The sequence below is a fragment of the Nomascus leucogenys genome, chromosome 4 (assembly GCF_006542625.1).
Source record: "Nomascus leucogenys isolate Asia chromosome 4, Asia_NLE_v1, whole genome shotgun sequence".
NCBI classification, from domain to species: domain Eukaryota; kingdom Metazoa; phylum Chordata; class Mammalia; order Primates; family Hylobatidae; genus Nomascus; species Nomascus leucogenys.
Window position 1 is genome coordinate 16,101,321 of NC_044384.1, and position 21,572 is coordinate 16,122,892.

The following is a 21,572-nucleotide window of genomic DNA, read 5'->3' on the forward strand; positions in this document are numbered from 1 at the left end:
ACAGTAGTTCTGTCATTTGCAACAATATGGATGAACCTGGAGGATATTATGTTAAGTGAAGTAAGCTAGACACAGAAAGACTAATACTACACAACCTCAATTATATGTGGAGTCTAAAATGTTGAATTCGTAGAAACAGATAGTAGAATGGTGGCTACAAGAGGCTGGTAGGGTGGAGGGGTTGGGAAGATGTTGGTAAAGGATATGAAATTTCAGTTAAACAAGAGGAATAAGTTTAAGGCATCTTATCACGACTATATTTAGTACCAATATTGTATACTTCAAACTTGCTGAGAGAGGAGATTTTAAGCATTCTTGTTATAAAAAAGAATAATTACATGAGATAATGGATATGCTAATTAGCTTAATTTAGCCATTCAACAATGTGTACATATATCAAAACATTACGTTCCATACCATTAATAAACATAATTTTTACTTACCATTTTTTAAAAAAATTAACTGTAAAAAAGTTTCTGAAAACAATTTAAGAACTTCATATGCCTACTACCTCAATTTGACACAACAGCATTTTTGTCAATTTTATTTGTCCACATCACACTAATCCTATGTATTTAAGAATAGTTAGTATCATTTACAATAACAAAGACATGGAACCAACACAAAGTTAATATATTGTCATTCCTATGTTAAAATATAATACATGACAGATATAATGTTATAGGTGCTTTTAAAATGTTTTACATAAGTGATATTTACACATTCTTTTTCATTTGTTTTCCTGTTCCTTGCTGTTATATCTACAGATTTATTCTTTTTAACAAATGATGATCCAGTTCATTTATATTCACTGCTGTAGAATACTCAGCTGTATGAACCTAGCTTAATTTTTTCTTTATTTTTTTGATACATATTTAAGTTGTTTCTAATTCTTCACCATTGGCAAGAATGCTGCAATTCATGCCTTTGTATGTGTCTTGTGAAACATAGTACATGGGTTCATCTAGGCTATAATAGAGAAAGAGAGAGTTTTTTTGTTGTTTTTTTTTTGACAGAGTCTCACTCAGTCACCCAGGCTGGAGTGCAGTGGTAAAATCTCAGCTCACTGCATCCTCTACCTCCCGGCTTCAAACAATGCCCCACCTCAGCCTCCCAGGTAGCTAGGATTACATGTACCACCACACCAGGCTAATTTTTATTTATTTATTTATTTTGTTTTATTTTATTTTATTTGAAATGGAGTCTCTCTCTGTCCCCAGGCTGGAGTGCAGTGGCTCAATCTCAGCTCACTGCAACCTTTGCCTCCCTGGTTAGAGCAATTCTTCTGCCCCTCAGCCTCCCGAGTAGCTGGGATTATTATTATTATTATTAATTTTTTTTTTTTTTTTTTTTTTTGAGACGGAGTCTCGCTCTGTCACCCAGGCTGGAGCGCAGTGGCACGATCTTGGCTCACTGCAAGCTCCGCCTCCCGGGTTCACGCCATTCTCCTGCCTCAGCCTCTCCAAGTAGCTGGGACTACAGGCGCCCGCCACCACGCCCAGCTAATTTTTTGTATTTTTAGTAGAGACGGGGTTTCATCGTGGTCTCGATTTCCTGACCTCGTGATCCGCCCGCCTTGGCCTCCCAAAGTGCTGGGATTACAGGCGTGAGCCACCGCGCCCGGCCTGAGTAGCTGGGATTATAATTGCCTGCCACCACACCCAGCTAATTTTTGTATATTTAGTAGACATGGGGTTACACCATATTGGCGAGGTTTATCTTGAACTTCTGACCTTCTGAGCCACCTGCCTCGGCATCCCAAAGTGCTGGGATTACAGGCGTGAGCCACCATGCCTGACCCTATTTTTAATTTTTGGTAATTTCAGTAGAGACAGGGTTTCGCCATGTTTCTCAGGCTGGTCTGGAACTCCTGACCTCAAATGATCTACCCCCCTCAATCTTCTAAATTGCTGGGATTACAGGCATGAGCCACCACACCTGGCCTAGAGTACATATTTAAACACAGAATTGCTAAAATAACTAGATATTGCCAAGTTTTTCCAAAATAGTTTTGCCAGTAAAGATTTTCAACAGCATTTTTGTCAATTTTATTTGTCCACATCACACTAATCCTATGTATTTAAGAATAGTTAGTATCATTTACAATAACAAAGACATGGAACCAACACAAATGCCCATCAATGACAGACTAGATAAAGAAAGTGTGGAGCTCTCAGGCTTCTCCTAATTTATTGGTTTACAAGTTCTTTGTTCCTAAGGCAGATGAGAGGAGGAGGAAGGGATGAGGAAAAGGATTAATCAGTGAAAGAGAACTCATGAGTCATTCAATAAGATGTATAGCAGTGGTAGTTTCTTTGAATTTCTTTGAGCAAAGGCATGTGTCTAAACTACTTAAGATCTTTAACTTATAGAGACTGAAATGGGTGGGAGTGGGTTTCAGGAGGAGCCAAGATGTTTGATTATACTCCCCTGCTTCAAGGAGTGTTATCTCCCTGAGCAACCTGTGGAATACCGCTGAGCTGTTATGCTCTCAGGGCATAAAGACATGAAGGCAATAAGGAGACTTTTCTCCTCAGAGGGTGCCCATGGCTACCCATGGGTGTCTCACAAAGGGGAGACCAACTCAACTGGCACCCCAGAAACTCTCTTTCCCACAAGAAGTACATGGTATACTTGCATAGCCAAAAAAATTAAAATAGGCCATTGAAGACAGAGAAAACAATGGCTAGAAAAGGCAGTAGGAATAAAAGAGAAGACCATGCTTCCTGGCTTCATGGTATGAGAATGGGGGAGTGAGTAGATACCCACGAGAAAAGATCAAGGGGCATGCAGCCATAGGGGAAAATCCATAGTGCAGATAAAGCAAGGAGGAAGAAGGACAGTTCTAGTAAAAGGGAGAACATCAATATAGGATGTTTCTTAGCAACAGAAAAAGAAGGCCAAGAGAAATCAGGGAGAGAGTTATAAGAGATCAGCAAGGGGACAGGGTTAGATTTGATTTGGTTTGAAAGCATATAGTAAATATGACGTCTGTCCCTGGCGGTGTTGGCTGAGTAGGAAGGAGGAAGGGAGGCAAGAGATAATATCATTTTCTCTGTGCTCCAACTGTACTTACATATGAGACGATTTCCGTCTCTGCTTTTCAAACCTTTCTGGAGTTGTTTTCCCTCATGTAAACTAAGAAAGGAAAGCTTGTTAGTCTTGCTCTGAGGTTGTTCAATATGTACATATCTATATCTGTAGACAGATCCTTGGGAATACAGTAATTGACATATATTCTGTTATTTGATGCTTGAAAAATTTCATCCACTAACAAGTTTCCCTATAGATAGGCACAAGAACAGAGTAAGAAACAATAAATAAATGTTCTCTTTAATTTGTAACTTAATAATGCTGAGAAAACTTTACAGCCTTCATAAGGAAGTGAGGTCCAGGAAAATCTAGGAGATATTTCTTAACCAATCTATAAAGGCATTAGTAATGACGGGATATTTCCTGAAAGTGTAATTTCCCATTGAGGATTTGTTTTTAATTTCTGGATTCCTGGAGCCAATGAAGTTGGTGTATGTTTATGAAATACCAAGAGACATAAGTTGGCAAGTGTTCACATGCAAAAACTTCTTGGAATTCCTGAGTTCTCTGTGGCAATATATGACATGAGGATATGTCCCGTCTCACACATCAGGATATGTCCAGTCTAGCCTGTCTATCACATGCCAGGAGAACATTTTAGGAACAGAAAAAAATGCCTGAAATGACTTCTCATTTGAACTCATCCAAGCTTTCTCTACATTTAAGCAAACTCCTGGTCATTTTCAATTAGTACCTTTCCTTAAGTTCAACCTTCATGGCAAACCTCAGCGCCTCAGGACATTTAGCCATAGTCTGAAATTCTCTTCCATAGATTGGTCCCCTGTAACCTCAGATTGTCTCAGCTTGTTATCCTGTTTTTTTCTTCCCTCCATTCCCAGGATGAGCTTGTTGCTTCTGTCCTATGAGACGTTAGATTCCTTTTCTTTGGTACCCGAGTAAATCCATCCTACTCAAATAGAGGAAGGTCCATTTTTGTCTTATAGCCCTGGATGCAGACTCAGCTGAGAAGACCATTATTCATTTTTGGAATTCTTTATCTCAGATATTTCCTCTTGTTTCTTTTTCTTCTATCTTTGGACTTTTTAGTCCATCAACACCCCATTAGACTATTCCCCAACTTAAATCAGGGAATTTATACTTCCCAATCTCATTCAGAGACTCAAAATATATATATTGATACAGGAGACCTAAGAACAACATGTCTTGGGGGTTTGGGAAACAGGCAGGTGAGAAACTTTCAGATTGGAAACACAGCTTCCTTTCTCCCATCAAGCCCCTACTTTCAGCCTATGTGTTTCTGGCACCTTGTTGTAGATGAATCTCCCTTGATTTTGTGATGTGCTAAGAAAACAAACTCACGGCTGGTGTTTAAAAGGGCCCATGACAATACCAAGTGTTGGGGAGGATGTGGAGAAATCAGAACTCTATTCACGTCGATTGGAATGCACACTTGTGCAGAATTCTATGGAGAAGAGTCTGGCATTTCTTCAAAATGTTAACCTGGAGTTACCATGTGACCCAGCCATTTCATTCATAGGTTTATACTCAAAAGAAATGAAGACATATGCTATGCAAGAAAATGTACATGAAAGGTCAGAGCATCATTATTCATAATAGTAAAAAGATGGAAACAACACAAATGTCCATCAAGTTATGAATAAACAAAATATGGCCTATTCATACAATGGAATATTATTCAGCCACAAAAAGGAATGATGTGCTGATCCATGCAACGACATGGAGAAACCTTGAAAATAATACTAGATGAAAGAAGCCAATCACAGAAGGACAAATACTGTATGATTCTGTTTATATGAAATGTTTAGAATACGTAAATCCATAGAAACAAGAGGTACATTCGTGGTTTCCAGGGTCTCGAGAGTGGGAAGAATGAAAGACAAGTTTTATTTTGGAGGTAGTGAAATTATTGTGGAATGAGATGATGATGGTGTAGCACAACTTTGTGAATGTACTAAAAATCATTGAATTGTACAGTTGAAAATGGTGAACCTTGTGGTATACAAAGTACATCTTAATAAAAAGGGGGGTCCACAAATGAGAACCCGCCCTCTATTCTGGTGTTCAGGGAGATATTGGATTAAATGGCCTTGGATGACAACCCTCTCCTTGGCCACAGACATTCTTCAGATTACAAGATATTCCAGGGAGAACACTGGAATGAGTCTGAAGCCAGGTGCTAAATGGTAGAACCACTGAGAAATGTTGTGATCCTGACAGGTCAAACAACTTATTTTTCAGCTTCATTTTTAAATGAAAAATTAGAAAGCTTCCATTCAAAATGTCTCCTGCTTGCTTCAATTGTTCTTCTCAGTGTCAGCCTATTAACTCAGTGTATTAGTTTGTTCTCATGCTGCTGATAAAGACATACCCAAGACTGGCAAGAAAAAGAGGTATAATTGGACTTACACTTCCACATGATTGGGGAGGCCTCAGAATCATTGCAGGAGGCAAAAGTTATTCTTACATGGTGGCAGCAAGAGAAAATGAGGTAGAAGCAAAAGCAGAAACCCTTCATAAACCCATCGGATCTCCTGAGACTTATTAACTATCGCAACAATGGCACAGGAAAGACCAGCACCTGTGATTCAATTACCTCCCCCTGGGTACCTCCAACAACACGTGGGAATTCTGGTAGATACAATTCAAGTTGAGATTTTGGTGGGGACACAGCCAAACCATATCACTCAGCAAGGAAGATAACTTTCTCACTGACCCTATGCAACAGAAAACATACGGGATGGTTGCAAGGGGCACGGGAGGTGACTGGCAGGATCACTGCCAAGGCTGAGCGTTCAGGAGAAGGCAATAGAATCCTGTTCTCCATAGTATGCTATGAGATACTGAAGTACACTTCTTAAGTATATCTTTGGACTTAAAATTAGAAATATATTCCTTGTTTAACAGAAAAATTACTAATGAAATTCATAGGATGACAAAAACTTTCAGAACTGAAAAACAGGAAATGTAAGCTTTTTAGTTGTTTGTTGTTCAAAGTATGCCTTAAAGACAATGCAACATCCAAGAAAATAATGGCACTTTTTTTTGTTTTTGTTTGTTTGTTCGTTTTCTTGCTTTGTTTTTTTACATCTGGAGTAGTATACAAAGGAAAGGAGTTGAAACTAATGGGAGGAAATTGGAATTCTAACCTTATTCTCATTGGTAATAGAAAGTCACCTACATTATTTCAAATAAGCCAGTGATTACTGATTCACATTTTCATTTTTTCCCTATAGATTAAAAAGGAGGTACAATGGTAGAACAGTAATCCTGTTCTTTGTCATGAATGTTCATACTCATCAAGGTGAGTGTTAGCCTGCTTGTGAAATCTCCTCTCCACTGAGGGAGAGGCAGCAAGAAAGTCACCTACATGTATTTCAAATGAGCCAGTGACTGCTGATTTGCATTTGCATTTTTTCCCTATAGATTAAAAAGGAGGTACAATGGTAGAATAGTAATCCTGTCCTTTGTCATCAAGTCGAGTGTTAGCCTGCTTGTGAAATCTCCTCTCCACAGAGGGAGAGGTAGCAAGAGGAGAGGTATAAATTCAGGATCTCACCCTTCATTCCACAGACACACACAGGCTCTCTGCCCACCTCTGCTTCCTCTAGGAACACAGGTAAGTGCTTCAAGCCACTCCAGCTTAAAAACATGAATTATTTTTGAGAATAATAATGATACTGTGTTCTATATCATGCATCTCCTGCATTCTGTCTGATTATATTTTACTTATTCTTCCAGGGCAAAGTTAAAATAACTATTTCATCTGATTTGTCCTTTATCTAAATTGCTTAGTTCCGAGTAAACCAAGGCACCCTTAGGAACACAGACGGTGAGTGCCTTGCAGCCACAGAGCCTTGAAGGAAACGTCAGGGATTCCTCTTAAGAGCTGGTTGGATGTGATCCACAGAGGTCTCCTCTTAGCATACATTATAAAGCCTTCCTACCTAGCCCTAGTGTAGCCAGCAATGAAGGAAAGATAAAGATGGTCTATTACTTATTTACAATAGTCTTTAAAAACAGTAATTTTGTAAGCCTTCTAATTAAGAGATTAATACACTTAATATATGCACATTGTAAAAAGCTTGAGATGTTAAAAAAAAAAAGAAACTTTAAATGTCAAAATCCCACAACCTAGATATGTTATTTTCTTTAAGAAAATCGTACTACAGAATGACACTCCATATATTAAAGTCATTCTGACAGGAATCTGATGCTTTTCCAGGAGTCCAGATCACATCACATTCACCATGAATTCACTCAGTGAAGCCAACACCAAGTTCATGTTCGACCTGTTCCAACAGTTTAGCAAATCAAAAGACAACAACATCTTCTATTCCCCCATCAGCATCACATCAGCATTAGGGATGGTCCTCTTAGGGGCCAAAGACTACACCGCAAAACAAATTAACAAGGTAGGTATCAGCTTCATTGCATTGTCCTGTTGCAGATTTTCTCTGTGGTTCGGTCAGCTAGCACGCAGATGGTAATAGATGTGGTGGCCTGATGGGTAGCACAGGGGGCTGAGCAGGAATTTCCATAACTGTGAGACCACTGACTTCAACAGATCTTTTGAGTAAAGTTTTCTTGTCCCGCTCCATGTCTTTTCCAGGTTCTTCACTTTGATCAAGTCACAGAGAACACCACAGAAAAGGCTGCAACGTATCACGTGAGTCACAGAGCACTACGGTTCAGCTTTAGATGCCTGAGCAGGTCGTAGTTTTAACCTGAAACTTCACAGAAACTAAGAAAAGGCCATTTTTAGGGGAAAGCCTGGATGAAAAGATTGAGACATACAGAGTGGGTTGGCATTTCATGGCACATAATTATTATTCCACATTTGGCTTTAGTGAAAGACAGTCAGCACTGTACTTCAGAGCATAGGTCTGGATCAGGATAGGCTGGGTTCAAACTCCAGCTTTGCTCTTCACAAATGATGAACACGAGCGGGACACAACTGCTCGGATTCCCAGTGACCCCATCCCAGAAAACTAAGGGTAATAAAAATCTGACTCAATACATGCAAATACATGCAAACATTTACAGCAGTGCCTTGCCCATAAAAAGTCATAATAAATGTTATTATTATTATAAAGTAGCTATAATTATACGAATCACAATAATGTTGCAAAAATAATTTAATTTTAATTGAGTCATTAATGAGATTAAGAGGAATAAGCACAAGTCCAAGTATATTTTGGAAAATGATTGCTATGGAATATATTGGTTTAGAGCCTTACTAGTGCAAAATGCTTTGCTGGAAAGTAGAAGGTTCTAGATTTAAACAGGCTTAGGTTCAAAACTTGGCACTTCTAATTTATGTCTCTATAAACAGGGGTTTTTTTTCCCATTCTCTGAGCTTTCTTGTGTTCATCTGAATTGAACTAAAGACTTAGAGTTACCCAAGTAAAGTCCTTAGCCATGTACCTGGCACACACTGTTCTTACATGCAGAGAATGACCATCATGAGGAAAGAGCCATAGATCAGTCAATGTGTCTTACAAGATGATACCACCAACAGGTACAACAGGGCTTCCTAGCGTAACCTCTTTAAAATATCCAAACTTTAATATACTCATATTCTTGATGTCTGTTAGAAGTATAATAAGGTCCTTGCCCTCAAGGAGCTGAGAGTTTAACTGGGAAGCTAAACCTAACCCTTTAAACCAACAAGGGGAAAACCCAATGGTAGACAATAATGCATCTTTAGTTCAGAAGAGAAAAGATTGGAGTACATTAGTGCAGGAAGAATTTTCTGGAAGAAGTCAAATATAAGGTGGATTTTGAAGGGTATTTGAGGTGAAATACACCAAGTATCAGGGAATAAGCACAAAGGTCCTCATTGAGACTACCAGCCTTTAGGAACTGATCTAACAGACTTAGCATGTGTTTAGTATTTACATTGATACAGCAATTGAATGATCTCCTTTTTTGACATTTGAAGGTTAATAGGTCAGGAAATGTTCATTACCAGTTTCAAAAGCTTCTGACTGAATTAAACAAATCCACTGATGCATATGAGCTGAAGATCGCCAACAAGCTCTTTGGAGAAAAGACATATCAATTTTTACAGGTAAATTTCACCTTTCATCTGCAGCCTGCTATCTGTGTCTCTGAGCAGCCAAATGGAAGAAGGCAAGGCACATGAGTCTGTCTGACCCAGGTGGACAGCATTTACTCAGAGTGTATTAGCTCCATTTCCACAACTCTCCCACCGTCCCAGGCCCTGATAACACATCAGTGAAGTGTGGATTTAGGGATAATCTTGTAATAAAAGAGGAGGTTGGGTAGTAGAGTGAGTAATAAGATACCATCAATAAACTGGCACTGACCTTCAGTGACCTGTTTTTTGTGCCAGCCCACACTCCCCTTTTGCATTGCCTACGTGGCACCTGTATAAAAATATGCATAGACAGGAGATACTGCATCTGTTCAGGGTCTGTATTCAGCTTACTCTAATTATAAATAACTAAATTTGGTAATATATAGTTAGATAAATTACTCTTAATATCTACTTTCTTCCTTCATATCTCAAAGGAATATTTAGAAGCCATCAAGAACTTTTATAAGACCAGTGTGGAATCTGTTGATTTTGCACATGCTCCAGAAGAAAGCCGAAAGAAGATTAACTCCTGGGTGGAAAGTCAAACGAATGGTAGGAGAACCACCCATTATAGAAACACCTTTGAGAAACCTATGCGAGTGAGCCCTGTGCCTGACACTGCATGGGGAACCAGGGATAGGAATTGAGATGGCTTTGCAGGGAGGACAGAAGAGGGCACTCCAGACGAAGAGTTTTTCCAAATGATTATGAAGAGAGCCTAGGGGGGCCAGGGAGGAAATCACAGGAAGCCAATTAGATGAAAACATAGCCGGAGGATTCTTTGCTCATGTTCTTGGATGACAATAGCTTTGTGGATCCCTTGTCTCCACTCAGGCCCATTTTGAGATCATGTCCTTTACTTTAAATCAGAACCAATTTTTTATGATGAATATTTAAAAGAAAACATTAGAAAGCATCTCCCTTCCCCTTTACTAATTGGGAAACAAGCAGCTCTCCGGTAAATCACCCTCTTGCCATCTGAACTAGAGCTGCCTGGACCACATCTCTAGCCACAAGTTCTGCAGGGATTATCACAGCTGTCTTCCCCATCAAGGGCGAAGAGCTTAACAAAGTCTCCATTCTATAGACATCTATCCTACCTCCCACCTCTCATTACAGGCCAAACTTACAGCAACTCAACATGAGAGTGAATAGGAAGACACCCCAGGAAGTAGTGGCTGAGAGCACAGGACATGTGTTTCATATTACAGAGCTCATGTCACTTGTCCTGAAAAGCAATCAGGGCCTACTTCCTCTGATTTGGGACCCCATAGTTTAAAAAAAAAAAAAGTAGGAAGAGGAGGGAGGGAGAAAGGAAAGACATGTTTTGAAAGATTAGATAAAATCAGTTTATCAGTATTCCATATCAGATGACTGAAGTCAGTCATAGAGAACATGAATTCCTTCTCTATCACAAGAAGTGATGTCTCCATCAAGGGTAACTTTATCTGACTGGAGCCTTAAAGAAAGCTGCACTTGGTGAATTTTGGTCAGTGAGTGTAATAATTCAAAGATCAAAGTCAGTGAGTCTAAAGTAAGGATTTAGATGAATAATTAATTATCAGTCATGAAAATTTGCAAAGCATCTTCCAGACAAACCATTTGTAACTTGCATAAAAGACTCTTATTCTTTCCCTTGCAGAAAAAATTAAAAACCTAATTCCTGATGGGGCTATTGGCAATGCTACCACACTGGTTCTTGTGAACGCAATCTATTTCAAGGGGCAGTGGGAGAATAAATTTAAAAAAGAAAATACTAAAGAGGAAAAGTTTTGGCCAAGCAAGGTATTGTCTATATTTTATTTATATAATGTAATATGTTAATAAATTTAAACATTTCTGATGGAATGTACTACCATGACAAGTAAAAAGTAAAATCGTTCATGTCTGTTATTCTGTCGTTTTAGTCTTATAACTTTATTAATTAGGAATACCTGAAGAAGCTATTGTCTCTAACCCATTAAATTCTTGGGTTATTTCTTAAAAGAAGGATTTGTTGATATCTCAATAATATTATCTTTTTGTCTTGTGTCTCACTTGGTATTTGCTGGACACATTGATTTATTGTAGAATACATACAAGCCCATACAGATGATGAGGCAATACATGTCCTTTCATTTTGCCTCGCTGGACGATGTAGAGGCCAAGGTCCTCGAAATACCATACAAAGGCAAAGATCTAAGCATGATTGTGCTGCTGCCAAATGAAATCGATGGTCTGCAGAAGGTAAAAACTTGCATCTACAACTCTTCTACTGCCTGACTTTTTTCCAAAGATACCAAGTTTAAGCAAGGTAAAAGCTTGTGACCAAGTCGCCCCAAAACAATGAAAAATTCAAAGTGAGGAATAATTACTCACTTTCATATTACAAATATTTAAGCATAGGGCCTGACACAAATTGAAGGCTTAGTTAATGATTAATTTATTAGAGTTACATGCATAGGATATCAATTTGATGATATTATTATGCAGCAATTTAATCTTGACTGGGAGAAATATATAGCAATGTGAGGAAAGTTTACAAATACACCAAGCAAAAAAGGGAATAGAAATTTAGGGTATGTAGAATAATTGCAATGTGTACTAAATAACGTATATAGAAAAATAAGATGAGCCTATTAATAATTGACACATGTAGTAGGCTTTTGGCACAAGAAATAGTGATATATAGTTCATTGTGCACAAAATAATGTTATCATATTTTACATATGTATTATACATTTGTATACATACATATGTACACATTACATATATATAAAAACATGATTCTGTTTTTAGATACATATATTTACATATACACATATAGTTCAGTGTATTGATATATTCAGGATTCATATTTTGCCTATTAGAATAATATCTAATAGTGAACCTTCTGTATTTCACATTTATTGCCAAAATAAAGATACTCCACATAGTCAATTCATTGTTAAGGTGTATTAGAGATCGATAGTCATATCAGTTTCTTTTTTCCATTTGTATAGCTTGAAGAGAAACTCACTGCTGACAAACTGATGGAATGGACAAGTTTGCAGAATATGAGAAAGACACGTGTGGATTTACACTTACCTCGGTTCAAAGTGGAAGAGAGCTATGACCTCAAGGACACGTTGAGAACCATGGGAATGGTGGATATCTTCAATGGGGATGCAGACCTCTCAGGCATGACTGGGAGCCGCGGTCTCGTGGTATCTAAAGTCCTACACAAGGCCTTTGTGGAGGTCACTGAGGAGGGAGCAGAGGCTGCAGCTGCCACCGCTGTAGTAGTAGAATTAACATCAACAGTTTCAACTAATGAAGAGTTCCATTGTAATCACCCTTTCCTATTCTTCATCAGGCAAAATAAGACCAACAGCATCCTCTTCTTTGGCAGATTCTCATCCCCTTAGATGCAATTAGTCTGTCACTCCATTTAGAAAATGTTCACCTAGAGGTGTTCTGGTAAACTGATTGCTGGCAACAACAGACTCACTTGACTCATATTTCTTTTCAATCTCATAGTCATCATCAAGAATTTAATGATTGAAATAGCATACATTTCTTTCTTTCTCTTTATAAGAAGACATATAAACCTACTTTTTCTTCCAGAAAAATTCTCCTTGAGGAAAAGTCCAAGATAAGATGAATATTTTAATACTCTACCATCTAAATTTGAAATATAATTGTTTGTGACCTGTTTTAAATGGACCACGCCAAATCATACTTTCTCTTCAAACTTAGCAACCTAGACACCCACATTTCTTTGAATTTAGGTGATACCTGAAATCCTTCTTATGTTTCTAAATTTTGTGATTCTATAAAATACATCATCAATAAAATACATCATCAATAAAATAATGACTTACTTAAATCGTTTTTGCTTTACCTTTTTTCTCTCAGGAAAGGAGAATTGTCCACTTACACACAGGAAAGATAATTTAGAAATATATTAATCATATACAAAGGAAAATTCAAAACAAGAGTAGTTCACGATGAACCTGGAGTAGAAGGCAGATCTCAGAACATAAGGAGCCTTGTAAACCACATTAGAAACTTTCTATTTTATGCTAATAGGGATAATAAGCTCATTAGAGGCTTTGATTGTTTGTCAAAGAGGGGCATAAAATTATCATATCTGCATCTTGAAAATACATCTCTGGCTACTGTAACATCAGTGGATGAGAGGAAAGAACACTGTGGTTACCACATATAAATTAGGAAACCATTAGAGTATTGGGAGTGGAAATGGAGAGAAAGAAACAGCCTGGGGAAATTATTTAGAAAGTAATAGTTGCAGAAAGACATCTAAGTTTCTGACCTGGCCAATTGCTTGCATGGAAGAGAATGTTGTTGTTGATGTTGTTGTTGCTGCTGTTGTTGTTGTTGTTGTTTGAGACAGAGTCTCGCTCTGTCACCAGGCTGGAGTGCAATGGTGTGATCTCGGCTAATTTGCAACCTCCATCTCCCGGGTTCAAGCGATTCTCCTGCCTCAGCCTCCTGAGTAGCTGGGACTCCAGGTGCATGCCACCACGCCCAGCTAATTTCTGTATTTTCAGTAGAGACAGGGTTTCGCCATGTTGGCCAGGATGATCTCAATCTGTTGACCTCATGATCTGTCCTTCTCGGCCTCCCAAACTGCTAGGATTACAGGCATGAGCCACCGCACCTGGCCAATGTTGTTGTTTTTGACAGAAAAAAAAAAAAAAAGATCATGGATTTAAATTTGTACTTGTTGAATTTGAGGTACTTTTAAGATTCAAATGGATTTGCCTGGCAGGCACTTGAAGATATTAGCCTAATCTCAAAAACAGAATATGATCTGAAGCTCTAAATTTGTGATATTCAATATAAATACTTTAGAGTTACTGGGATAAGTATAGTAACTGTAGCTAAAAGCAAAGATAAGATCCTAGGGAGAAAGGATACAGTTAGAAGAAAGAAGAATCTAGAATTGACCTTGAAGTAGATCAACATGTGTAAAGATCAGGAATTGATCATTTTTATTTTCCAGAAAGTAGCTTTTCTTAGGGTTCCATATTTACTCCCATAGATTCTTCCCAGTCAGTACTGAATCCCTCCTGCTTTCAGAAAACGTAAGTTGTAGAGAATTTGAACAAGGTTGAAGTTTTCTTCAGCAAGATTCAGCAGTCCAAGATTAAGGCGAGGAAACAAATGTTTCACCACATAACTATGAGACTTGGTCAAGTTGTCAGGGGAATTGACAGACTAGCCAGAGGGTGTATAACATGAACAATCTGTTCAGTGAACGGAGCCGAGGAAAGAAAGCAAAGAAGGCTGTGGTAGTCTTGAAGAACAGATGTGCATTACAATACTTACTGAGGTCAAATAAGGATGGTATTGAGTTTATGAGAAATAAGAAGAGGTCAGAAGTTTGGGCCAGGACCTGTGATTTTGAAGTGTAATTTAAAATGATAAATTGTAAGGAATTATAAAGCTCAAATTCTGTCCAACAGGTGAGGATTAATTTCTAATGATTCAATGAAGCTGAAAATGGTAGAGTGGATAGTTTTGAAGAACAGATTGTTAGAATCACTTTAGACCATATCTTTCAACTATTATTAATTTTTCCAGGTTTAAAAGAAGGGACTTTACAATAATGAACATGTTAAGACAAAGGCTCAGATGCATTAGAGTCTTATGAGTAGAGGGCATAGTTGATGTTTTGTTAGAAGAATTGAAATATTTACGTATATTCTAGGCCCACCAGAAAACCAGTTACACCTGCATTGTAGCCATCTGCAAGAGACACTGAAGGGAAAGCCAAATTTTTTGTTTTGATTTTTTAAATAATGAATTAAAATCTATTGAATAAAACAGAATATGAGTCCCTGCTGATATAAAATAAATGACTAAATTAAAAGTTTCATAAGAAATGCAAAATTTAAGTGTTTTCAAATCTCCTCCCCATGGAATACCACTTTGTACCAACTATGATGGCCAAAATTAAAACTTAAAATACTGAGCCATTGCAAGTTTTGAAAAACATTTGAAGCAACTGGAACTCTCACACACTGCTGATGGAAATACAAAAGGTGCAACCCACGTTGGAAAACAGTCTTAAATCATTGATCTACACACTTAAATTTTATTTTAATTAATTATGCCTCCATAAAGTTGACTCAAAAAATGAAAAACAGAATTGTCCGAAACACATATCTTTAGGTGAAAAAATCTTCTTCATTAAATGTTGTTTTTAAATGTATTTTTAATTAATAAAAACTGTATACATTTATGTTGTAAAACATGTTGTTTTGAAATATGTATACATAGTGGAATGAGTCAGTAGAGCTAATTTATATATACATTACCTCACATAATTTTTTGTGGTAAGAACACTGCAAGTCTATTCTCTTAGCAATTTTCAACAGTAAAATGCATTAACTATAGTCACCGTGTTGTAAAATAGACCTTCTGAACTTATTTCTCTTGTTTAACTGAAATTTGTATCCTTCGACCGACATCTCCTCAATTCCCCTCACACCCCAGCTCATGGTAACCACAATTTTACTCTTTAATTATATGAGTTCAACTTTTCTAGATTCCACATATAAGAGAGATCATGCAATATTTGTCTTTCTCTGCAGGGCTTATTTCACTCAACATAATGTTCTCCAGGTTTACCATGGTGTCATAAATGACAGGGTTTCCTTCCTTTTAAAGGCTGAATAGTAAGTATTCTACTGTGCATGTATATAACACATTTTCCTCATCCAGTCATTCATTATTACATAGATGGGTTGATTCCATATTTTGATTATTGTGAATAATGCTGCAATGAACATGGGAACAAAGATGTCTTTCCAACATAACTGCTTTCATTTCCTTTGGAAACATACTCAAAACTGGAATTACTAAATCATATGGTAGTACTATATTTAATTTTCTAAAGAATCTTTATGATGTTTTCCATAATGTCTGTACTAATTTATAATCCAGCCAACAGAGTAAAACAAGTCTTTTTCTGCAATGTTCTTGTCAACAGTTGTTATCATTTGTGTTTTTGACAAAAAGCCATTCTAACAGGAGTGAGGTGATATCTCATTGTGGTTTTGTTGTCATTTCTCAAATGATTATTGATATTGCATGTTTTCTATTGACAAGTGTCTATTCAGATTATTGGCCTATTTTTAATTGGGGTATTTGTTTTATTGTTATTCAGTTGTTTCAGTTCCTTATCTATTTTGTATATTAATCCATTTTGAGATGTCTGCTTCACAGATATTTTCTCCCATTTGTGAAGAAGCTTTTTAAATCGATATGGTCTCATTTGTCTAATTTTGCTTTTGTTGCCTTTAATTTCGTAACCAAAAAATTATTGCCCAAACCAATATCATGAAACTTTTCCCCTATGTTTTCTACTAGTTGTTTTACAGTTTTAAGTCTTATCTGTTATCTATTTGGAATTGATTTTTTATATGGTGTAAGATATGGTTCTAATTTCATTCTTCTGCATGTGTATGTGGTTTCTTAAAACCATTTATTAAAGAGACCATCCTTTTCCCATTAAATGTTCTTGGCCCTTTGTTAAAAACTATTTGGCCATAAATATCTGGGTCTGTTTCTGGACTGTACTCTCTTCTACTTGTTTATGTGCCTGTTTTTATGCCAGTACCATGCCATTTTGATTAATATTGATTCTTAAGATATTTTGAAGTTAAGTAGTGTGATGCCTCCTGCTTTGTTCTCTTTGTTCAAAATTGCTTGACTATTCTAGGTTTTTTGTGGTTCTATACGTATTTTAGGAATTTTTTAAAGAAATCTTGATAGGGATTGAATTGAAACCATAGATAAATTTGGGAAGTATGAATATTTAAACAATATTAATTCTTCCAATCCATGAAAATGGTACAACCTTCCAATGCTTTCTGTCTACTTCAATTTTTATCAATGTCTTATAATTTTCAGCATACAGGCCTTTCACTTCCTTGGTTAAATTCATTCCTAAGTATATTTTGAACTATTGCAAATGAAATTGTTTCCTCGATTTCTTTTTCAGGTGGTTGCTTGTAAGTACATAGAAGCACTACTAATATTTTGTATGTTGATTTTGTGTTCTGCAACTATACTGAAGTCATTAGTTCTAACAGATTTTTTGTGGAATCCTTAGGGTTTTCTATATATAAGATCATGTCACTTGCAAACGGAGACTATTTAAGTTGTTTCTTTCTGATTTTGAAGGCTTTTACATTTTTCTATTGCATAATTGCTCTGACTAAGAATTCTAGTACCAAACTGAATAAAAGAGTGGGCATTTTTGTCTTATTCTTAAAGGAAAAGTTTTAAATATTCATAATTGTATATGATTTTAGCTGTGGGTTGGTCATAGATGGCTTTTATTATGTTAAGATACAGTCCTTCTGTACCTAATTTATTGAGAAATTTTATCATGAAAGCACGTTGAATTTATTCAAACGCTTTTTCTGCATCTCTCAAGATAATCATATCATTGTCCTTTATTCTGATAATAAAATGTATGATATTTACGGATTTTCATGTATTAAACCATCCTTGCATCCCTGTGATAAATCCTATTTCATTATGTCAATTGATCAACTACATGTGCTATTGAATTCAGTCTGCTAGTAATTTTTGAGGATTTTTGCATCTATGCTCATCAAGGATATTCATCTATAATTTTTTTTTCTTGTAGTGGTCTTGTGTGGCTTCAGTATTTCCATATCCTGGCCTCCTAAAATGAGTTTGAAAGTATTTCCTCCACTTCAGTTTCTTTGGAAGTATGAGAAGAATTGGTATTAGTCCTTCCTTATATGTTTGTTTGTTTTTGTTTTATTTTATTATTATACTTTAGGTTTTAGGGTACATGTGCACAATGTGCAGGTTTGTTACATACATATGTATCCATGTGCCATGTTGGTTTGCTGCATCCATTAACTCGTCATTTAGCATTAGGTATATCTCCTAATGCTGTCCCTCCCCCCTCCCCCCACCCCACAACAGTCCCCGGAGTGTGATGTTCCCCTTCCTGTGTCCATGTGTTCTCATTGTTCAATTCCCACCTATGAGTGAGAACATGTGGTGTTTGGTTTTTTGTCCTTGCAATAGTTTACTGAGAATGATGGTTTCCAGTTTCATCCATGTCCCTACAAAGGACATGAACTCATCATTTTTTATGGCTGCATAGTATTCCATGGTGTATATGTGCCACATTTTCTCAATCCAGTCTATCGTTGTTGGACATTTGGGTTGGTTCCAAGTCTTTGCTATTGTGAATAGTGCCACAATAAACATACGTGTGCATGTGTCTTTACAGCAGCATGATTTATAGTCCTTTGGGTATATTCTCAGATGGGATGGCTGGGTCAAATGGTATTTCTAGTTCTAGATCCCTGAGGAACCGCCACTCTGACTTCCACAATGGTTGAACTAGTTTACAGTCCCACCAACAGTGTAAAAGTGTTCCTATTTCTCCACATCCTCTCCAGCACCTGTTGTTTCCTGACTTTTTAATGATCGCCATTCTAACTGGTGTGACATGGTATCTTCACTGTGGTTTTGATTTGCATTTCTCTGATGGCCAGTGATGATGAGCATTTTTTCATGTGTTTTTTGGCTGCATAAATGTCTTCTTTTGAGAAGTGTCTGTTCATGTCCTTCACCCACTTTTTGATGGGGTTGTTTGTTTTTTTCTTGTAAATTTGTTTGAGTTCATTGTAGATTCTGGATATTAGCCCTTTGTCAGATGAGTAGGTTGCGAAAATTTTCTCCCATTTTGTAGGTTGCCTGTTCACTCTGATGGTAGTTTCTTTTGCTGTGCAGAAGCTCTTTAGTTTAATTAGATCCCATTTGTCAATTTTGGCTTTTGTTGCCATTGCTTTTGGTGTTTTAGACATGAAGTCCTTGCCCATGCCTATGTCCTGAATGGTATTGCCTAGGTTTTCTTCTAGAGTTTTTATGGTTTTAGGCCTAACATGTAAGTCTTTAATCCATCTTGAATTAATTTTTGTATAAGGTGTAAGGAAGGGATCCAGTTTCAGCTTTCTACATATGGCTAGCCAGTTTTCCCAGCACCATTTATTAAATAGGGAATCCTTTCCCCATTGCTTGTTTTTGTCAGGTTTGTCAGAGATCAGATATAGAAGTGTGGTGTTACTTCTGAGGCCTCTGTTCCGACTGTCCTGCACCCACTGTTTGGCACTCCCTAGTGAGATGAACCCAGTAACTCAGATGGAAATGCAGAAATCACCCATCTTCTGCGTCGCTCACACTGGGAGCTGTAGACCGCAGCTGTTCCTATTCAGCCATCTTGGCTCCACCCCGAACACTAGTATTACTATTATTTTTATCAGTACTGAAGAATGAATTGGTCAAAAATAAAAAAATTAAAAAAAAGAAAGAGGAGATTTGTTTATATGGTGTGATACCATTTTTGTTAAAAAGGCAAAAAAAACTGTGCACATGTATTTGTGTGTACACATATAACATATCTCTGAAGGAATATATAAGGAACAACACCATGTGGTCCAGGGCAGGGTAACTGAGTGCCTTGGTGACGCTGGTGGCAGAGAGAGTGTGCACTGCGTAAACCCTTTTCACCTTTTATATTTTGAATCATGCAAATGTATCACCTATTTAAAAATATCAATAAAATCTAAATTTTAAAAGAGTTCACTGGCTCTAAGTCTGATTTATTTTACCTATCCATCTAGGCATGGCTCTTTGCATTAATAAGCTGTCAACTCTCAAAGAACAGAGTCTGATATAAACACTGCTATTGGAATAAGTTGACTCACACTAAACAAAGCAGAGTGCCCTCTAATTATAGTGCATTACTACTGTCTACAAAGATTCGCTATTTTCTATACACTGTAATTCTAGTAAGTGGTTTCGGCAACTACTATTTCCAAACATCTGGTAATACTAGTTTAAGATAATAAATCGTGATAAAGAAAACAATGCAATGAGTTCAAAGAAAAAGAGAATTGAAAGTATATTACTGACCACATTGTTTTACATACATTTATGAGTGAGATATGGTAGTTGTGATAACCAGATTGTGGTTAATAGGCCTAACGTGAAATGAAAACCCCAATTTAACTTAACCTTTGTAAAGACAAATACAAATTAAAATTAAGAGTCTTAATTCTCCCTATTAAAGATAAGGGAAGAGATTCTCCTCTCCTCATTTTTATCAGAGTATTTACTTTAGAAAGTTTATAATTCTAAATATTTCCTCCTCCTTTGAAGTGTATATTAATTCATTTGAAGACTAAATATGTCTTTGTCAACTTTATGACCAAGAAATATCTTTCTCAAGGACCTGGGAACCATCTCTTTGAAATGTAAACATCAGGAGAGATAGCTGCCCTCTCTCCCAGCTTCTGGAGGAGGGTAGAGCTTAACATCAGAAGGCACCTGGCTCCAAGCTGCAAAACTACCTCCATTTCTCAAGATAGGAGAAGTTTGTTTTTCCTATGTATAAAACCAATTAACTAACACAGATGGTTACCCGAATTACCAGGTGAACCTGGGATGGATTATGTGTGATAAATGGGCCTGTCATCGCTTCTCGGCCTTTTGGCTAAGATCAAGTGTATAAATGGGCCTGTCAAGTCCTCTTACTTGAGTAGTTATTGTTTATTTTGAGAACATCTATGGAATGGATCGGATCTGCTTGTCTATATAAAAGGGTGAGTTTTTTTCCTGACTTGGCCATCTCTTAGCAGATTGCCCGTGATAACATTCTGGTTCAATGCTTATTGAATAAGGAAAGCGCTTTCTTTCTCTACTAGCATTGTCGAGAGGGTTTCTGGGTTGGAAGAAGATTTTAGTTTTAATTATATTTTTCCAACACATTCCACAATTATGAAGAGGGTGTTTTGTTCCAGCAGAACCCTGTCATGAGATGCTTAAGGAAAATATGCTTGGTAATTGTGACATTGAAGAGAGGAGGCTTTGTTTTCTTACCAGCATTTGATGCATTGTGGAATGGAGAGACCCTTAGATAAAATTTTATTAAGAGGCTTGGACCTCAGTACTCTGAGGGAATCCGGGTGCAGGAGTGCACTGGGACCTCATCAAGACTGAACAGGCTCACAGGGAACTTGGAGCTTTTTGTACCTTCCCCTCCAAGTTGTCATTCTTAGAGTGACTTATTACATATCTAGGATTCATATATACATATATACACATATATATGCATATATATATATACACACACACATACATACACACACACACAAGTTCTGAGATTATATATATATATATATCAGATATATGTATCTCAGAACTTGATATGTGTAGATAGATACATAGATAGATATATCCTAGATATGTGTGTATATATAAAAAATATACTTGATATGTGTGTATATATGTGCACACATCATATAGATATATATCAGCACGCTCTTCATAATTGTGGAATGTGTTGGAAAAATAT

At 37.0% G+C, this 21,572-nt stretch overlaps 1 protein-coding gene across 2 annotated transcripts; it reads left to right on the forward strand.

Annotated features, from left to right (window-relative positions):
* The first annotated feature begins 6,639 nt into the window (after positions 1 to 6,639).
* LOC100602073 (serpin B3) lies at positions 6,640 to 12,630 on the forward strand. 2 transcript variants are annotated; one of them, XM_030810080.1, is made up of 8 exons: positions 6,640 to 6,695; positions 7,301 to 7,487; positions 7,685 to 7,741; positions 9,017 to 9,145; positions 9,610 to 9,727; positions 10,818 to 10,960; positions 11,246 to 11,401; positions 12,157 to 12,630. In XM_030810080.1, the coding sequence occupies exons 2-8, from the start codon at positions 7,323 to 7,325 to the stop codon at positions 12,559 to 12,561; spliced, it is 1,173 nt and encodes a 390-aa protein (XP_030665940.1). In that variant the 5' UTR covers positions 6,640 to 6,695; positions 7,301 to 7,322; the 3' UTR covers positions 12,562 to 12,630. The 2 variants fall into 2 exon arrangements, with proteins under 2 accessions (XP_030665940.1, XP_030665939.1); XM_030810079.1 differs by lacking the exon at positions 6,640 to 6,695 and having other exon boundaries at positions 7,323 to 7,487; positions 11,309 to 11,401.
* The last annotated feature ends 8,942 nt before the right edge of the window (positions 12,631 to 21,572 follow it).